Source organism: Scomber scombrus, chromosome 7 (assembly GCF_963691925.1).
Source record: "Scomber scombrus chromosome 7, fScoSco1.1, whole genome shotgun sequence".
Classification (NCBI taxonomy): Eukaryota; Metazoa; Chordata; class Actinopteri; order Scombriformes; family Scombridae; genus Scomber; species Scomber scombrus.
Genome location: NC_084976.1, coordinates 15,457,116 through 15,473,693, shown reverse-complemented (window position 1 = coordinate 15,473,693; position 16,578 = coordinate 15,457,116). Strand labels below are relative to the sequence as shown.

The window sequence follows — 16,578 nt, the reverse complement described above, 5'->3', positions numbered from 1 at the left end:
CAACTAGAAATACCTATACAAAATCGTCTCCTGGACAAATACATTACTCACCTTTACATTGGGCTGTAATTATTCTAACCTACATTTCTCGTTATTTACAACACAGCGAAGTGAAGTGTAAGCAACCTCGACTGGCCTACTTACAAACTTGGCTTGGCGGTACATACTGTGCTGTGGAGTGAATAGCAATATGTGATATAAACCTACAACTGCACCTCCATTAACACACGGTTGATGGGATCAAACAGATATTACGAAACTCCATCCCATATCTTACCATACTCTACAAGTATTTGTTCCTACTGAGCAGTCCATCCAAAAATCAACAATTTCTCCTGCCCGATAATAAAGTGCCAGAGTTTGGTCGTGAACAATATGTATGACAGCAGTAGCACAACTTTTCAGGCCCTAATTTTTCACAGCAGTGTTCACTATCTTTTACGTGTGATACCCTGGGAAATAAAACATTAAGGGTATTCGGGATCAGGCTGCAAAAAAGTTTGCCCGGTTCCAGTGTGCCCACAATAACTTGATTACACGTTCACACCGCAGATGTATTAATGAGAGGTTTCTGATGGTACAACTATGAAATTATGCAATTAGTAGTCTTAAACACTTGAAAAAGTCAAAGAAATGTAGCCTACAGGCCTATTTTCTCATTAAATGACAACACTCGTGATGAAGCATTGCGCATACACTGAAGTATGTCCACTTTCATGTCCTCACCGGACAATTCCCTCACAACACTTTGCTGTTGTTGTTCACAGTTTTAGCTTCACTGAGCCAATTAGAGGCCGTTCATGCCTACTCCCTGGGTGGACTCAGGTGGGTGCAACAGGTCGGGGGAATGGCACGGAGGGCTTCCCGGTGCGCTGTGCTCGCTGTCGGTATCACTCCCCCTCTTTCCTCCGCTGCCCCCGGAGCCAGAGCCGGCGGATCCCCCGGCGCTGTGAGTTTTTACGTGTTTACTCAGGTGATCGCTACGCATAAATCTCTTGTTGCACACCGGACAGGCGAATCTTTTCTCCCCGGTGTGTGTGCGTAAATGTCGCTGGAGCTCGTCGGAACGCGTGAACCTCTTCCCGCAAAAGAGCCAGTTGCACACAAACGGTCTCTCGCCGGTGTGCCACCTCAAATGCGCCTTTAGGTGCGACGTTTTCCCGTAAACCTTCCCACAGCCGGGGATGTGACAGCTGTGGAGACCTTTTCTCCGGAGGCTGGCGCCCGCCGGTCCCAGTCTCTCCGCCTCCTGGCAGTTTGGACAGTCGCAGGTGGCTCTGCCCGAGTACCGCCGGGCTGATGACCTCGGGGACCCCGCTAAAGATGTAGGAGGACCCCCGGAGAGCATAGTCCCCCCTGCCCCGGTTAATGGAGAGGGGCTTGTGTCCGGATAAGAGGATAACACCGGTTTGAAGCCGTCCATCAGGTGCTGGCCGGTTGTCAACAGGTGTGGAGAGGGGCTTGTACTGAACGCAGAGTGACTTAAACTCGAGTAATCAGAATTATATCCGCCAAGAGGAGAGTGCAAGGAAGTCTGGAGTCCACCGGAATGTAAGGACGTTTGTAGTGCTGCTCCATTAGGGTTTTGAACATCAATCCATCCCGCTCCCACATCCCACCACGCAGAGGCTCCAGTGGTTCCAACGTCTCCTGTGGGGATACCGGGATGAGACGATTTGAACCAGGACTCGTAGGGATGCGCAACGCTCATCCTGGGATAGATGCCCTGTAAACTGTCCACTGAGGTGTGCACCTTTGAGATGAAAACCGGCTGGTGGCTGGACTCTTGGGAGCTGTTCGAAACCGAGGCTTGGAAAACAGAATAATCGTTTCCAAAGTGTGAACTAGATGAGGTACCAGACGTGAGGGAAAAAGCACTGGATCCGGGGGAGCTGTTGGTGCCGAAAGAGTCCGAGATGCCGGATCCATTACGGGACACCCCGAAGCCGGACAGGCCCGATCCCAGGCTACAGCTGCTCGCAGCGGCTCTTTTCCACGGGTGGAAACCTTTCCCAAATGACGAGGAATTATCCGAAACTGTGGACGGTGAAGGGCTCGGACTCCCTATTTTGTTACATGTTGCAGCTAACATGGCTAAAGGAGTCGATCCTAACCTCGGCTCCTCCTGAAAAGACAAGAAAGGCTGTAAGTGACTGGTCAGTCAAACAAGTTTAACAGGTTCATTACGCACAGGGTTTTTAACATGCAGTTCAACTAGAAAGAGAAATTCACAGTAGTAAATTGTTTTCCCACATTATTTTTTGTAAGTTTGTAAATTACAGCAGTATTATCAACTTCCTACCTGGACAAACTGAAAGCAGACAAATGCGACAGACAGCGTTTACACATGCATGCCACACAGGACACCAAGGGAAACATGCGTGTTTTGAGCACCAGTACAAACTTCTATCCCGTCTACAGAGCTTCAGCTTTCTCATACGAACCGCTTGCTGAAAATATATCCAACGCACTGCCTTTGCTGCTACTTTGCGACCCCGATGTAAGTTTAATCCCCCTCTGCCGGACAATGACAAGAACTAATTAAACCAGTAAGAAAGTCCTTTTTAGACTCACCCCTAGAAGTGAAGTTGCCATCACACAAAAACACTGCCCTCCTCAGAGGATCTTTTTATATTTATGAATCAGAGCACTGTTTTTTTAGAGGTGTGCAATACAATGATGTGTTCCGCCCATTCTTCCACAATTGTAGGCTCCTCTCCGGCTTTGAAGTGCCGCTGTGACACGGGCGACCAATCAGCGGCTGCGTCCTGCCGCACTGCCACATACTACCGTGAGGTCATCAATAGAGCGCCTCAACCCCCCCTCCATCTCCACCCCCCACCTTACCATCCACCCACCCACCGCCCCCTCCATAATAATAAAAGACAGCGGAAGGAAGGTAAAGTTAAATGAGAGTGAATTAGGAAGGAGGAATTAGGGGGCCACTTATTGAAATTTTTACAGAACATCACATTCCATAAATTAAAAATAAGACGACGGCGGCCTGTGTGTGGTGATGTGAGCTGTGCTGGTAAATAAAAAGGATTACTAAAACTACCACCAAAACAACCAAACAGCCACTGTGATTCTGACAGTGAATTTAAACTTTTTTTTTTTTCTTATTTTCGACCCACTTCATGGTGCACCTTACTCTATTAGAAATTATCTAATCTTGAAAAAGTTTCATGTAAACTCTTTTCCACAAATATAAACTAAGTTAAAGTTTAAGTGGATCCGCTCCTTTACATTTATGCTTTAAAACGTTTTCAAGTATTTTAGGTTATTTTAAAAGAGCCCTTTTTCATCTTCTTCGTATTAGAAACTTCTGGCTCTGGCATAAATTACCCCGCATGATTTTTGCATGTTTTAACTTCTTAAGAGTTAATATACACAAACTATTACAGAAGACATAGAGGCTGCATTGTTCTGGTCGTGGACCTATATTACACCGTCTCAAACTTTCACATTACTGTAATTGTGCTCAATTATCTTGACAGTTTTGATTAAAGCTGGTAGGCAGATGATGCATTCCGGGGGAGGATTATTCATTTTATTATGCGCTGTATTAGTCTAAAACACGAGATGAAGGAGATGAAGATGAGAGGTCGATGTGGTTGACTTTAAAAATATTCTGCCTTGAAATTATAACATTCAAAATGCAAAATTTCCTACCTTCCTGCAGAGGTTATTGGCAATATAGATAATGTTGGTTATTTAACTGGGTTTATTTAAGTAAGTGATTGGACTCTATGTCTGGTAATATTGAATAAGTTCATCCCTTTTGCCCATTGACATTTTGGTTAAATCTATAGAGGAAGCTGCTGTTACATAATAAGAACTTGCAGGCAAAAACGTGTGTTGAACCCTGGCACTCTCTGTGGGCGCTATTAGCATGCAGTACGCACTGGAAGCATAAATTTCATTTGAATTTCAAATTTAATAACGCAGGAGGTTTTTAATCATCCGCAGTTTTATTTGTTTGATATTAACATGCTTATTGACCGGGTCTGTTGACCAGCTTGGTCATTACAGGACAGGGAAAAGTTAATTAAAACGACCAGGGATTATTCATCACATCATCTGCCTAACCGATGTCGCTTCCTTTATTACACAGCATGATAGATGGACTATCTGATTAATTCTTGTGTTTCTAGGATTGGACAACAGCTTTTTTGGGATTAATTTACACTGCTTTACCCCCAGGTGTATAAAAAAAATTGAAGGACTGAAAAAAAACTAAAACAGCCTAAATTATTTATATTTTTGCAGACTTTAAAAGACTCAAACAGACGCATCAACATTGTGCATGCAGTTATTTTTGTTGCATCTCAATTATTCATCTTATCACGTGTGTTATTTAGTTGCCAATATATACCAATATTTAGAAACAATTCTAACAATTTATCTGACATGTATTACAGGTGGAATTTAACATTTATCTATCCAAGTCATTCTTTACATGTCTGTGCGCTTATTCTCAGCATAAAGTCGCAAAGTACCAATTTAATTATTTTAGTGAAAAATATATTTTAAAGCAAGGACAGATTTTCATTCGGGGTAAAACAAACACACGCACACACATTCACTTAGCTTATTGACGTTGGAGAAAAGAAAGAAACTGTATCGATCAGTTTGCTGCTCATTCATTATTTTATTTCCGTCAAACAAACCAATCATACAAAGCTACCGAGAACCATAACAAGAGCGAGCATGATGCAGCAGTGTTTGATACGAATAAAATGTGACAAAGTAACAGGCGAGAAATAAAACCTACATACCGTGCAGCTCCGCTCCGCAGTGCATTGATTGACCCTCGACGTATGCTCTCAGCAGAGTAAAACACAACATCTCCTGCAGCCGGAGTGACTGTGGAGCATGCCTGATAAATCTTACACTGGTAATACAGTTAGGCATAACTTGGGAGCTGTTTCCTAACACGCTCCAAAATCCCTAACAGCTATATAACGACACAAATATATATTTTTTCCAGCATAATTCAACTTGATATTAGGATAAAACAGCTTATAAACTTGTGGTGAAATTGGTTTCCCCCTCTCTTCTTCTTCCTCTTAGAGGGGATGGCCGTTCATAATATTATGCGCAATAGTGATTTTACGCATTTGGAGAGCAAGGTATGGACTGCAGCTACAGGGGGACATGTTGGCCTCTAGTGACAAATTACCAAGTGATCATACCAGCAAGACTGATGTCAGAGGTCAGTGTGATAACTTCTCGACAGGAAACATCTTGCTGCTGATGCTACACGAGATATTTAATCCAGGTGCACTTCAAAACACGACAGTCTTATTTATTCTTAAAGCAGCACTTCTCCAAAAAAAAAAGAGGGAAAAAAAGTCTTTTGTTGCCTGTTGCGTTCAGCAGCTAGAGGGGTCGGTCCTAGTTCAGATGGTGTGCACAGGTTGTTCTTATCGCACGGCTGTAACTGTAAGCCGCATTGAACAGATGTCCCCATTGAAGGCTTTCTTCTCCTACACACATGGGCTATATTACCATCATGAAATCAAACTCAAAACCTGTCCCTTTCGCCACCATAATGACCGAGTTATTCTGGGCCGCTGAGCACGAACAAAGTGTGTTCAATATTGCGTGCTCCAGAATCACTCCGCTTAGAGCACCCGGAGAAAGGAGTCAAGCCATAGATGCAGAACTATACTTTAATGTGAAGATTTACAAAGCAACTCCATAATCTAGAGGTCCTTCCTATAAATGATCTTTCAGGAGGAAAACCGAAGGTAATCACTTGTGGTTTTCCACAGCAATTAGAGGACCGCTGTGGCTCAGGCAGTATAGCCATAATTACTCTATGTTTCTGCACAGTTATTTTAAAAATATAAATATATAGGGAACATTATGAAGACACTGGTATTAACTTGTAATATTTAAGAGGCAGATGATCCTTTAGTTAATTTAGTGCACTGTTATCATATTACAAGAAATAGATAGATGTGACTTTCTCTACAAAATGTGCAACTATATGCAGCAAAGTATGCAGAGCAGAGAGTTAGAGAGCAGGGTCTGTTGGTTGTTGTTTTCTCTATTCACCAGGAGGTTGGAAAGAGCAGATGTCCGTCTGCACTGTGAGCTGCCAAGTGGGTCCGGAGCAGGGCAGCCACAGACACAAGGGCCCAAATGGTGTGACAAAAGATGTGCAGGAAGCCCCTCTCCGCCTGGGTGAGCCACAGAGAGGGTCTCCCTCTCTGCCAGCCTGCAGGGACACTCTCAACACGAGCCAGAGTGATGGCAGCAAAGCCATGTGTTACTGGCTGGGACGCATGGTACACTAACACTCATATTCACACAAACATACACCGACCAGCCACAACATTGAAACTGCTGACAGGTGAAGTGAATAACATTGATTATCTTGTTACAATGGCACCTGTCAAGAGGTGGGATATATTAGGCAGCGACAGACAGTTCTTTAAGTTGATGTGTTGGAAAGCGACTTTGACAAGGGCCAAATTGTGATGTCTAGATCACCGGATCAGAGTATCTCTAAAATGCTGTTCCTGCAGGCTGTTAACGGTATGCAGTGGTCAGTAGCTACCTACCAAAAGTGCTCCAAGGAATGTATGTGGGGAGCAAAGGCTGGCCCATCTGGTCTAATCCCACAGAAAAGCTACTATAGCACAAATTGAGACCAGTCAAAGTGCCTATGTTGACCCCTGTCCACAGCCAAAAGCACCTACAACGTGAGCGTCAGAACGGGACAATGGGGCAATGGAAGAAGGTGGCCTGGCCTGATTAATCATGTTTTCTTTTACATCATGTGGGTGACTGAGTGCATGTGCATTATTTACAAAGAAAGCTGGTGGAGGTTGTGTAATGCGCTGATATAATGGTATAATGTTCTGCTGGGAAACCTTGGGTCCAGGCATTCATGTGGATGTTACTTTTATACGCACCACCTACCTAATATTGTTGCAGACCAAGTACACCCTTACATGTCAACAGTATTCCCTGCTTGCAGTGGCCTCTTTCAGCAGGATAATGCTACACTGCAAAAAATGTTCAGGAATGGTTTGAGGAACATGACAAAAAGTTCAAGGTGTTGCCCTGGCCTCCAAATTCTTTAGATCTCAATCCGATCAAGTATCTGTGGGATGTGCTGGAAAAACAAGTGAGATCCCACCTCGCAACTTACAGAGCTTAAAGGATCTATTGCTAATGTCTTGGTGCCATGTAACAGTGGACACCAGAGATCTTTTGAAATACATGCATCGACAAGTCAGAGCTTTTTTTGGGGCTTGAGGAGGACCTACATAATATTAGGCATGTGATTTTAACATTGTGGCTGATTGGTGTGGATACACATGCATGTGTAGGAATGTGCAAATATAGGCCAGTCTCATCCTATACCAGCATCAGCGCACACACACACCTGCACATTGTACTCGCCTTAAAACAAACAATACATATAGCCAGTCAGCTATTTTCAGGTTCGGTTTTATCTATCTATCTATCTATCTATCTATCTATCTATCTATCTATCTATCTATCTATCTATCTATCTATCTATCTATCTATCTATCTATCTATCTATCTATCTATCTATCTATCTATCTATCTATCTATCTATCTATCTATCTAGTTGTCCAACGGGGAGACATTGTGTCATTTTTGCCCATGAGGTCATGAAAAGTGGGTGAAGAGGCCCTGAAAGTGTTCCAAGCACAGGTGTACCGCATGGCCTGCACTGAAGGGGTTCACTGAACCATAAACAATGATATAAATGTCTGGCAAATAAAATGGCTAGTTAACAATCTTTTGACTGCTCTAACCTCTGAGCCTTTGTCGGGTATCGATCAGCCAGCTGTTCCTGGCTTTGTCTGGCAGGACGGGAGCCTCTGGTTCCTTCTGGGATGAATGGAGAGAGCCGCCAAAAAACTTTCTTCTTCCATTCAAGTTGTTTGTCTGAAAAGAAAATCTAAACCAGAAGCAGCTCCTCATCTCTAGTAACTCAAAATATATATATTTATTACACTCACATAAAATTTAATGGTAAAATCATCCCTTCAGGCTGTTTAAACGCTTTAATTTAAAGTTGCTTGTTATAGTTAACAACCCAAAGCTTTGGCTTCTTTGTTCACTGTTGCCATGTTGTTGGTTTGCATGGAAACCGTGTAAATGGTAATTTGGACGGGCATAATTTGTCTCCCTATATTAAGATAATTGTATGTTAAATAACGAACATCCTCAGATTTGCAGTGGGTGTCATATGATGGGTCTTGTCACGCAAATATGTCAAGACAGGGTGCTAATGATCTGTCTCAGCACTTGTCAATCAAAGCATGCTTGACACCATCAGTGAAATTCTCTGGCCGGGACTTTTTAGTCCAGGTTATATAGCAGCTGTCAGGGCTGCCTTCCTGCTACTTTAAGAGCCCACCACAGTCTGCCTGGATTATTTGCTCGTCTCTCACCAAAATATTGCTCATCTATTATCAGAATGATATTAGATAAATAATTTATTTGGGCATTTGTTGGGTAGCCTTGTTGGATGTTATTGTTGCATTTCCCAGGCCACTTGTTTGCTTGGCGGAGGTGATAGATTACAGTGTTTCAAACACAGGCTGTTTATGATAAACAGAGATAACAGTGTATTTTGCTGCCATTTGGCTTGACTGCATGCTACATCTGTGGGCCATGAGGTCTTCTTATTGACTTTCACTGAGCCCAACATTGCACTTTGTCAGTGTGAGCGGCAGTCTAAGAGACAGGCGGGCGAGGCAGTCATACAAAGTGAAGTACTTAGGATTAGCCCTGGCTCTTCAAGTTTCAGTAATTATCCTCCTGGAGGCATTCTTGCTGTGTTGGATAATAATGGAAGTCCGGGTGTACGCCTGTCACCTCTCAAGTGTGGGTGGAGGAAGCCTACGAGAGGCGCAAGACAGAGAAATGTTTGCTTTTCTGTTATGTCATCCAAAGGGCACAAGAGTAAGGCAAACTTGTATTGTTCACCCAGCGGAGAAACAGTCAACAACACAGATTTTCTTAACATGTGACACACAACCAGGAATCTTTTCAGCTGCGGATGTGATAATGAAACATGTTCTCCAAAGGTGATAATGTGTTTTGAGATCAAATGTAATTACCAAGTGTCAGGCATGTGTTTGTGATAAACAAATCTGTTAAAACACACAGTTGCATTATTTACTGAGAATGAGTACCATCTCATTGGCGTTGATTGCATTTACAGGCTGTACAAATATGTGATTCTTCTTTCTCCCCCCTGTCAGATATTTAGTATTTTTTCCCCCAATCCTGATGTTTTACCTCAGTTTATCTATTACTTCATCCTTAAAGTTTTACTCATGTTGCAATAATAGAAAGGTCCTTCTATCCAGCTGAGAAAACACAATGCTTTAATTAAGAGTCAGTCCGATTTCCCAGATGGGAGATTGTCTTCTTCCATTAACTTAGTTTATCATATAATAAAGAGGTTGCCTTGTCCTTCCCTACCCAGACAATTGGTTTTAATCAGCCAGCAGGCCTTTCATGGCTGATAATTTATGCTAAATTGACAAGGGTGGAGGATATCACAGAAAATCATTATGACAGGGCTCAGGTCACTGCTTGTCTCCATTTTGTTTTATCCTGTCCATTCAACTCATGGATGACAACAAAATTCAAAAATGGCAAATGAATGGGATGGAGAAAAAAACCCTTCTGTGACTGCTCATCTCCTCTCTTCAAAATAATAATTTTGAATAGAAATATGAGAATATGTTACACAGCGTGTGAAACTCTTGCAGTTAGAGTAGTGAAGTCATATGTTCATAAATAATACGAATAAACAACACAGACACAACAATGTTACAATTGAAAAAGATAAGATGTGAATTTGCAAAAAAACAGACATATCATAAGCATCAACAGGTTATTATTGTGATTTAAAAAAAAAAAAAAGCAATAATATAATGAAGTGTGTTTCTGAAATGAAGGCCTGTGTGAAAGAAAGAAACCCCCCCCCCCCCCCCCCCGCAAAACACAGCAACAGATTATTCCGGTGATTGCACAGTGGAGTGTAAGATGTCTGTTTTGACTTTGGCTTTTAAGTGCAGACTGTGCAAGTGTAAAAGTACAAATTGTGATATTTGAAGTAAAGAAGAGGTGGGGGAGAGGGGGGGGGGGGGGGGGGGGGGGGGGTTGTGTAGGATGAGCATGAGGAGGAAGCAGGGACACACTTCTCGCCTTGCAATTTAATCACTGTATACCCAGGGAAGTATTGACAGTTGTCCTGTGGAAGCTATTAAAGTTGCTGTCCAAGGTTAAATGAAATTGCAGTTTATCAAGGCAGCATTGAGAAAATAAGGGAATCTGTTCATGGCTGTTGATTAATGTGAAGCGTGATCAACACAAGGGGTTCATTAAGCTATACATCACCGGGGTAATTTAACATGTCATCGCGCCTGCTGTCGCTTCCCTTCACACGTTTAGTCCATAGTGTATGTTCTGTGTATACATGTGTTTGTGTTTGTGTGTGTGTGTGTGTTTATGAAATCAGATTTGCCTTCATGCCTTTGTGTTTACATGATCAAACCTCAAAAAATCCAGTTATGTCTGTAAATGAGACAGCATATCTCTCCAGAGACTGCCAAAAAAAATGAATCATTTGTGGTGTGTGAGGTTATAGTATAAACATGATAGATTTTCATTTATGTGCCAGTGTTCAATCAAGCTTCAGCCTGGAGGGGAACTCCTGAAGAATGAGGACAATTCCTTCCAAAAACATTATGTTATATAAAGTCAAATCAGACTTTAACAAGGCCCTCTTTTAATCCTGATCATCATCTCTTCTTATCTTTTCATCAGCGTTCTGTTCATCTCATCATGGAGCTGCTTTGATCACTTGTAGTTGCTCAGCAGCTGACGAGCATACATAGAGGTATGCTAATCAGGCCTGGGACCTGGAGCTGTGTTTTTTTTTTTTTTTGCCTGGTGGATTTGTTTACTGGTGAATAATTGATGGTGCTTGAGGGACAGGCGTGAGTCGGACATGAATCACGGGCGACATGGCTCATGATAAGGAGCTGAAAGTCGCCTGTAATTAAGCCGGGCACTAGAGACCAATTGTTTGTAGAATGATTTGGTCGGGGCTAATTGACACTAATTGTTTAATCAGATTTTCTTCCCCTTCATACTGCTAGCAAGTGTGTTCCACCAGCTCTTCATCCAACAATGCAGTGAAAGAAGCCCACACACTTGATATGAGATTGGTGAAGGGGCCAGAGATGAATGAAAATCTAGACGTCTAGTTATGATATCTCCTTAAATACTGCACAACTATCATGTTTAGATATAACACTGAGATTGTGCTTCCAAACCAAAACATAGTCCTGATATGTATCTACATGAATTGCACATATACATGTATTTTACCACAATATTTAATGTGGCATTCGACTCAACTGAAATCATAAGGGAATCTGACTTTTGAAGCACACAAGCAACAAACTTAAATATTTCAGTGCCATTATTATTGACATTTACAATTTTAACAGATGAAAAACAAATGATTGATTGCTCTCTGATAGTTATGAATGGTGACATCACCTAAAAGCATTTTTGGATGAAGAGGAGCTGATTGATTTTGTGAGCGCAGTTACCAGATACTGTTCTGTATCAGCAGCGGTGTTGATGAGCTGCTGAAAAGAGCAGATTTATGACATTTGGAGAAGGCTCGTAAATTAGCGCAGTAATACCCATGATCCTCCCACACAGGAACTGTCCTGTTCTGTGTACTTTTGCACAACAGCTGGTTTTGTACATAGCCGCAGCACAAACTAAATTACAATGTAGAACGTACCACCGGGAGGCTATTTTGGAAGAATGGCAGATAATTGTTTTTTTAATACCTGTAATGCTTTATGAGTTTGGGTCAGCATCAAAGCCACAAAAAAATGTGATGGCTCATACCCCAAAACCTGTTACAGTAGCATGACTTCTGACACTGATGTTAAAAAATGTTTATAATCAGTGATCATATCATTGTTGTGATACTGTGAAATGAGTGATAATTGGAATAATGCTGATAAGTGCTCTATAAATAAAAAGTATTATTATTATTATTATTATTATTATTATTATTATTATTATTATTATTATTATTATTATTATTATTATTATCATATTCAATTTTGCATTTTCCCATTCCATTTTACACTGATGTTTCAGTTCTTTAAAAAAATGTGAAATGCAATAAGGAGCTTATCAAATATATACAGGAAATACACCTAATATGCACATGCATAATGAACTGTATGTAAACAACTAATTGCACTGGCAGAACGCTTTATGGCAGTGTTTCATCATTAACGCTCGTCTCAGCAAAGAAATATAAGTTGAGGCCACAGCACATGCGAGGAGCTGTTTTTGTAAGATTAAATGATGAAGCGGAGCAGATAATTAGAGACAAGACTTCTTCTTCTCTATCTGATTAAATCCAGCAAGTCTGAGTAACGAGCTGGTGATAGGTGGAGCTGAACACATGAACATGAGATCTAACATCATTACATTTAACGGCAATTAAACTTGTAGCTTTTTTAATTAACACAAACTATGATGGGAAATTAATGGTTATTACTTGGGAGCCAGCAGAGGGGAACATTGGTTATCCCCTTATCTAATGCAATCCACACTGAGCAAGTGCAGAAAAAAACAAAAACAGGACTGTCCTGAAAGGTACCCATGCAGATGGTCATGATGTCAAGTTTAATGGGTCAATTCATCCAAATTACAAAATACATATTTTCTTGCTTAGTGGTATAGATATATTACAATAGTCATTGTAGATTTGGTGCAGTTCTTCAAGACAAATACATTGGATAAGTCCCATAGCTTATCTGATAGTCCACATAGAAGTGGACTTGCAATTTCACCAGATGCAGGGAATGATTATTAAAGGGTCAGTTCACCCACATTTCCAAAAACATATTTCATCACTTATTTCTGTTCTTTTTCTCTTGTCATGGAGATCATTTTGTTTTTGTTTTTCATTGTTTTGTGACATCCATCTCAGCCTCCACTCCAGTATAGTTGAGGTGAATGAAATTTAGTTTGTGATGCTCTTAGCATTGAAAAATGTTTAAAATATTCAGCAGGATCTCGTTTCTCCAAAAACAACAGTGCTCCTGTGGATAATCACCTGCTTCAGGTAGATAATGCACATAACATGTTGTCAACAACTTAATAGGGACTATTTCTTGGACAGAAAGCAGCTCCAATGAAAACTATCCACATAGCATTATGTGCATCATTTGCGATAAGAGGAGTGTTGTTTCTGGAAAAAGAAGGTCCTGCTAAATTTCTTAAATATTCTTTTTCAATGCTGTGAGTACCCAAAAGGAACGTATATGGAGCTCCATTGTATTTTAGTGGAAGCAGACATCTCAGAAATGGGTGTCTGATGTAGGATGTCGAAATCTAGGTAAATAAAACTAAACTGTCCATGTGGTTGGATAGTTGTTTTTGGTAATAAGAGTATCAATGAAACCAAAATGAACATTGTGTGGAATAAACATAAACAGCAGCATTGTTTTGATCCTCTGAAATTCACCTTAAGTTGACTGTTGTAATGGTATTGTTTTTTAGTATTGCACATTATTCACATTCCAATTAGCATTTATCTTGTCTGTGGCGCTTTTCAATAAAGTTTTCTGATTTATTGTGGAAGGCTGCCTTTACTTTGTGCTAATAATTGGATGCTATTGAAAGGATGAGTTTCATTGATTTTGTGGATGACTGGGAGCATTACTGGCCCAGACCATAGATTGTCAGCAAGGTCTGTGTTGAGCTGGGATCGATGCCGGTGAATCTTCCCCTATGGTTTTTATTTACTTCTGTCTCCATTGATTGAAACATGCAATAGTTCAGGGGCTATTATCACACTGACGCTAAGTTTCTCTGTCTCCCTATTGAAATAGCTCCCACTGTTCCTCTGCAATATCTCACTCCAGCAAGTGCTCCCATCTTTCCCTTTCTAACTAATGAGTTAAGAGTATTGCTATGACCTGTAAACATCAATCATGGAGAAAGAGGGAGACAGTGACTAACTGCACCAGCAGCAGAGGGACAAAATGAAATGAAAGTGTACAATAAAAGAAACATCCAACATGTTGTTTGCTGGAGAAACTGAAATAAATAACCCCAAAAACGAATCAAGATAATCATCAAATGAGCAGCAATGATTACTTAATTGTGCATTTATGGTAAATTATCTCATATAAATAGAAAGAACTTGAATTGTCTTATCAGTTTAATAGAGGATGACTAATAACACCCTTAGGCTCTGGCTGTATTAAAGAGGAGACAAAGAAACTGAAACTTTTTTTGTTCTCTCATTGTGAATTCAGTGGTGTGCTCTTAATCCAATTTAGTGCTCTCGGAGTCTGAAAAAAACCCCATGAATTTCTATTCAACTGTTAAAATTAAACTTTTTTTTTCAAAATGGATAACTTGCACAATCCGCCTTGTAGTGGCTGCCTCGGTAGATCGTTTCCACAATACAACATAGAGATGGTGCTGTGTAAGTGGCCCTTCCTGCGTTTACATATCTTATTTCCCGACAAGACAGCAGAAAAGGTCAGTGTCCTATCCAACTGGGACTCTCATGATTGAATGTAATCAGTATGTACTTGTTATTCTGAGTGCCGGGCCTTTCTTTTATTTGCTGGCCCAGAAGTTAATTTCCCTGGTGACCTTTGTGTAATAAAACAGTATTATCTGTTTCTGGAGCAACAACAGGGAAACAAATTAGCTACCTCAGCAGTGTTTTGTCACGAAAGGAGATCAGTTATAAGTTTATTTACTTTAATTAGATTAAGGGTGCAGTAAAGGCATGTGTCTGTGTGGGCATCATCCCTTGTCTCGTTGCATTATCTGATTGTCCCAGCCAGTGAATTGGACAATGGTTGTGCATTTTAATGATTGTTCACTTGATGCAGTCAAGGGAGACACTTGCATATATTGGAGAGGTGTTTTTATTTTGTGCACTTATTAGTACGTTTAAAAAAGATAAACTGAGCATATGCCAAATGCGCAGCTTAGACAAATTGTGAACACACAGACATTTAGAAGGAAATAAGCTGTCGATTTCTCACACTTCTGCACGAACTTATGTCACCTGATACTGAGGAATTCCTATAATCCTTCCCCTACTTTTAGTGGGAGTGACTCTTTTCCTTTTTAACCGGATCCCTTTATCATAAGTGCTTTTAAACAAGCTCAGATGAACACCTTACACTTTCTTCTTAAATATATAATCGACAATTTGCACCAAGACAGCTTCTACCATTAGTGAGAATGACAACAAAAGCATTAATTTGTGCTTTTTTAAAAACAAAACGAAAACAAAACAAAAAAACGTATTTCTTTTCTCTATTTGAAAAAGTGATAAATAATGGCTTAAAAGTTTTGTAAATTGTATTTACTTTTTTTTTCTTTCTACAAATCAGATTAAACAAAAGTCCTAACCACAAAACCAAGTAAGACTTATACTTCATTTTAAATATATCGCATAACAAGCTGTTGCAGTTTAGACTAAAGGTGAATATGAGAGGAGAGGCTGTGCGCTGTGGAGGCCAAAGTGAATGCAATGCTTTACTGACCCGAGGAATCTCTTTTATTATGGGCTCTTTGTGCCTCTCCCTCCGCTGCTCTGTCAGGCCATTCAGACCCAGTGGCAGCCACCTACATTATATCCTGGATAGGCAGGACATTCATGCCTTTTTAACCCATTGTCCTTCCCCCCGGGGTGAGGGCCCAGGGCGGGATGTGAGAACCCCAGGCTGGGTATTGTGTCCCTCTGCGCTCTTCACACACCCGGCGGGGGACTTCCTTTCTGGTGTCACCGAAACCTGTGTGGTGTAATCCGCAGCTCCCTGCTGAGCAGGATGGGAAGGTTATTAAAAGTGCCTCTAATGTCTCGTTAATAAATCGCTTCCATTTTCCGCTTCATTTCTAAGTAATCGCGTTGGGAGTGTGGATAGGAAGGAATGTGTACCCGTTCCCGTGTTTTCAGTATCAAAGCAGCATAAAAATTAGCATTTCTTTTTATTGTCAGCTACACGTATCACAGAAGCACGAGTACAGATCCATTAGAGATGTGACCCTCATATTAAAGATCAAGTGTCTGGACTGCTGCGTGACAGGGTCAACCTACAAGGTGTTGATGCTGCTGTGATTGCCCGAGGAGAGATATTTAAACATACTGAGCCCAGCCTAGAGGTTCGGGTTAATGGTGTCTTATACTGTGACCTGGTGGATGCTGCGTTTAGGTCTCCTCTGGGGGTAGCTCTATAAAGCAACAGAGGTCACTTCAGTTAGAGTGCTGCTGTGTTAAGAGGTTAGAGAGCAGAGGTCCCCACAGCGTGGTATCACAAGCACTCTCCATGATGCGTTAAGGATGCTGATGCCTCTGATTGCCACAGTGGGACCTGGAGGTGAGGTTAGGGATAGCTCAGGACTGCTGGGGTAATCCCATTAACTGTGACTCCTGTAGCCCTCTTTCCCAGTGTGTGAGAGAGCACCAAGGGAAAGAGACAGTGTCTGTGTGTG

The 16,578-nt window shown here is 41.2% G+C and overlaps 1 protein-coding gene across 1 annotated transcript; it reads right to left on the bottom strand.

The window, feature by feature from the left end:
* Nucleotides 1-787: 787 nt before the first annotated feature.
* On the bottom strand, nucleotides 788-2,595 carry sp8b (sp8 transcription factor b). The gene is made up of 2 exons (XM_062422795.1): nucleotides 2,575-2,595; nucleotides 788-2,125 (listed from the first exon to the last, which is right to left on the bottom strand). The coding sequence occupies exons 1-2, from the start codon at nucleotides 2,593-2,595 to the stop codon at nucleotides 788-790; spliced, it is 1,359 nt and encodes a 452-aa protein (XP_062278779.1).
* Between the last annotated feature and the right edge of the window lie 13,983 nt (nucleotides 2,596-16,578).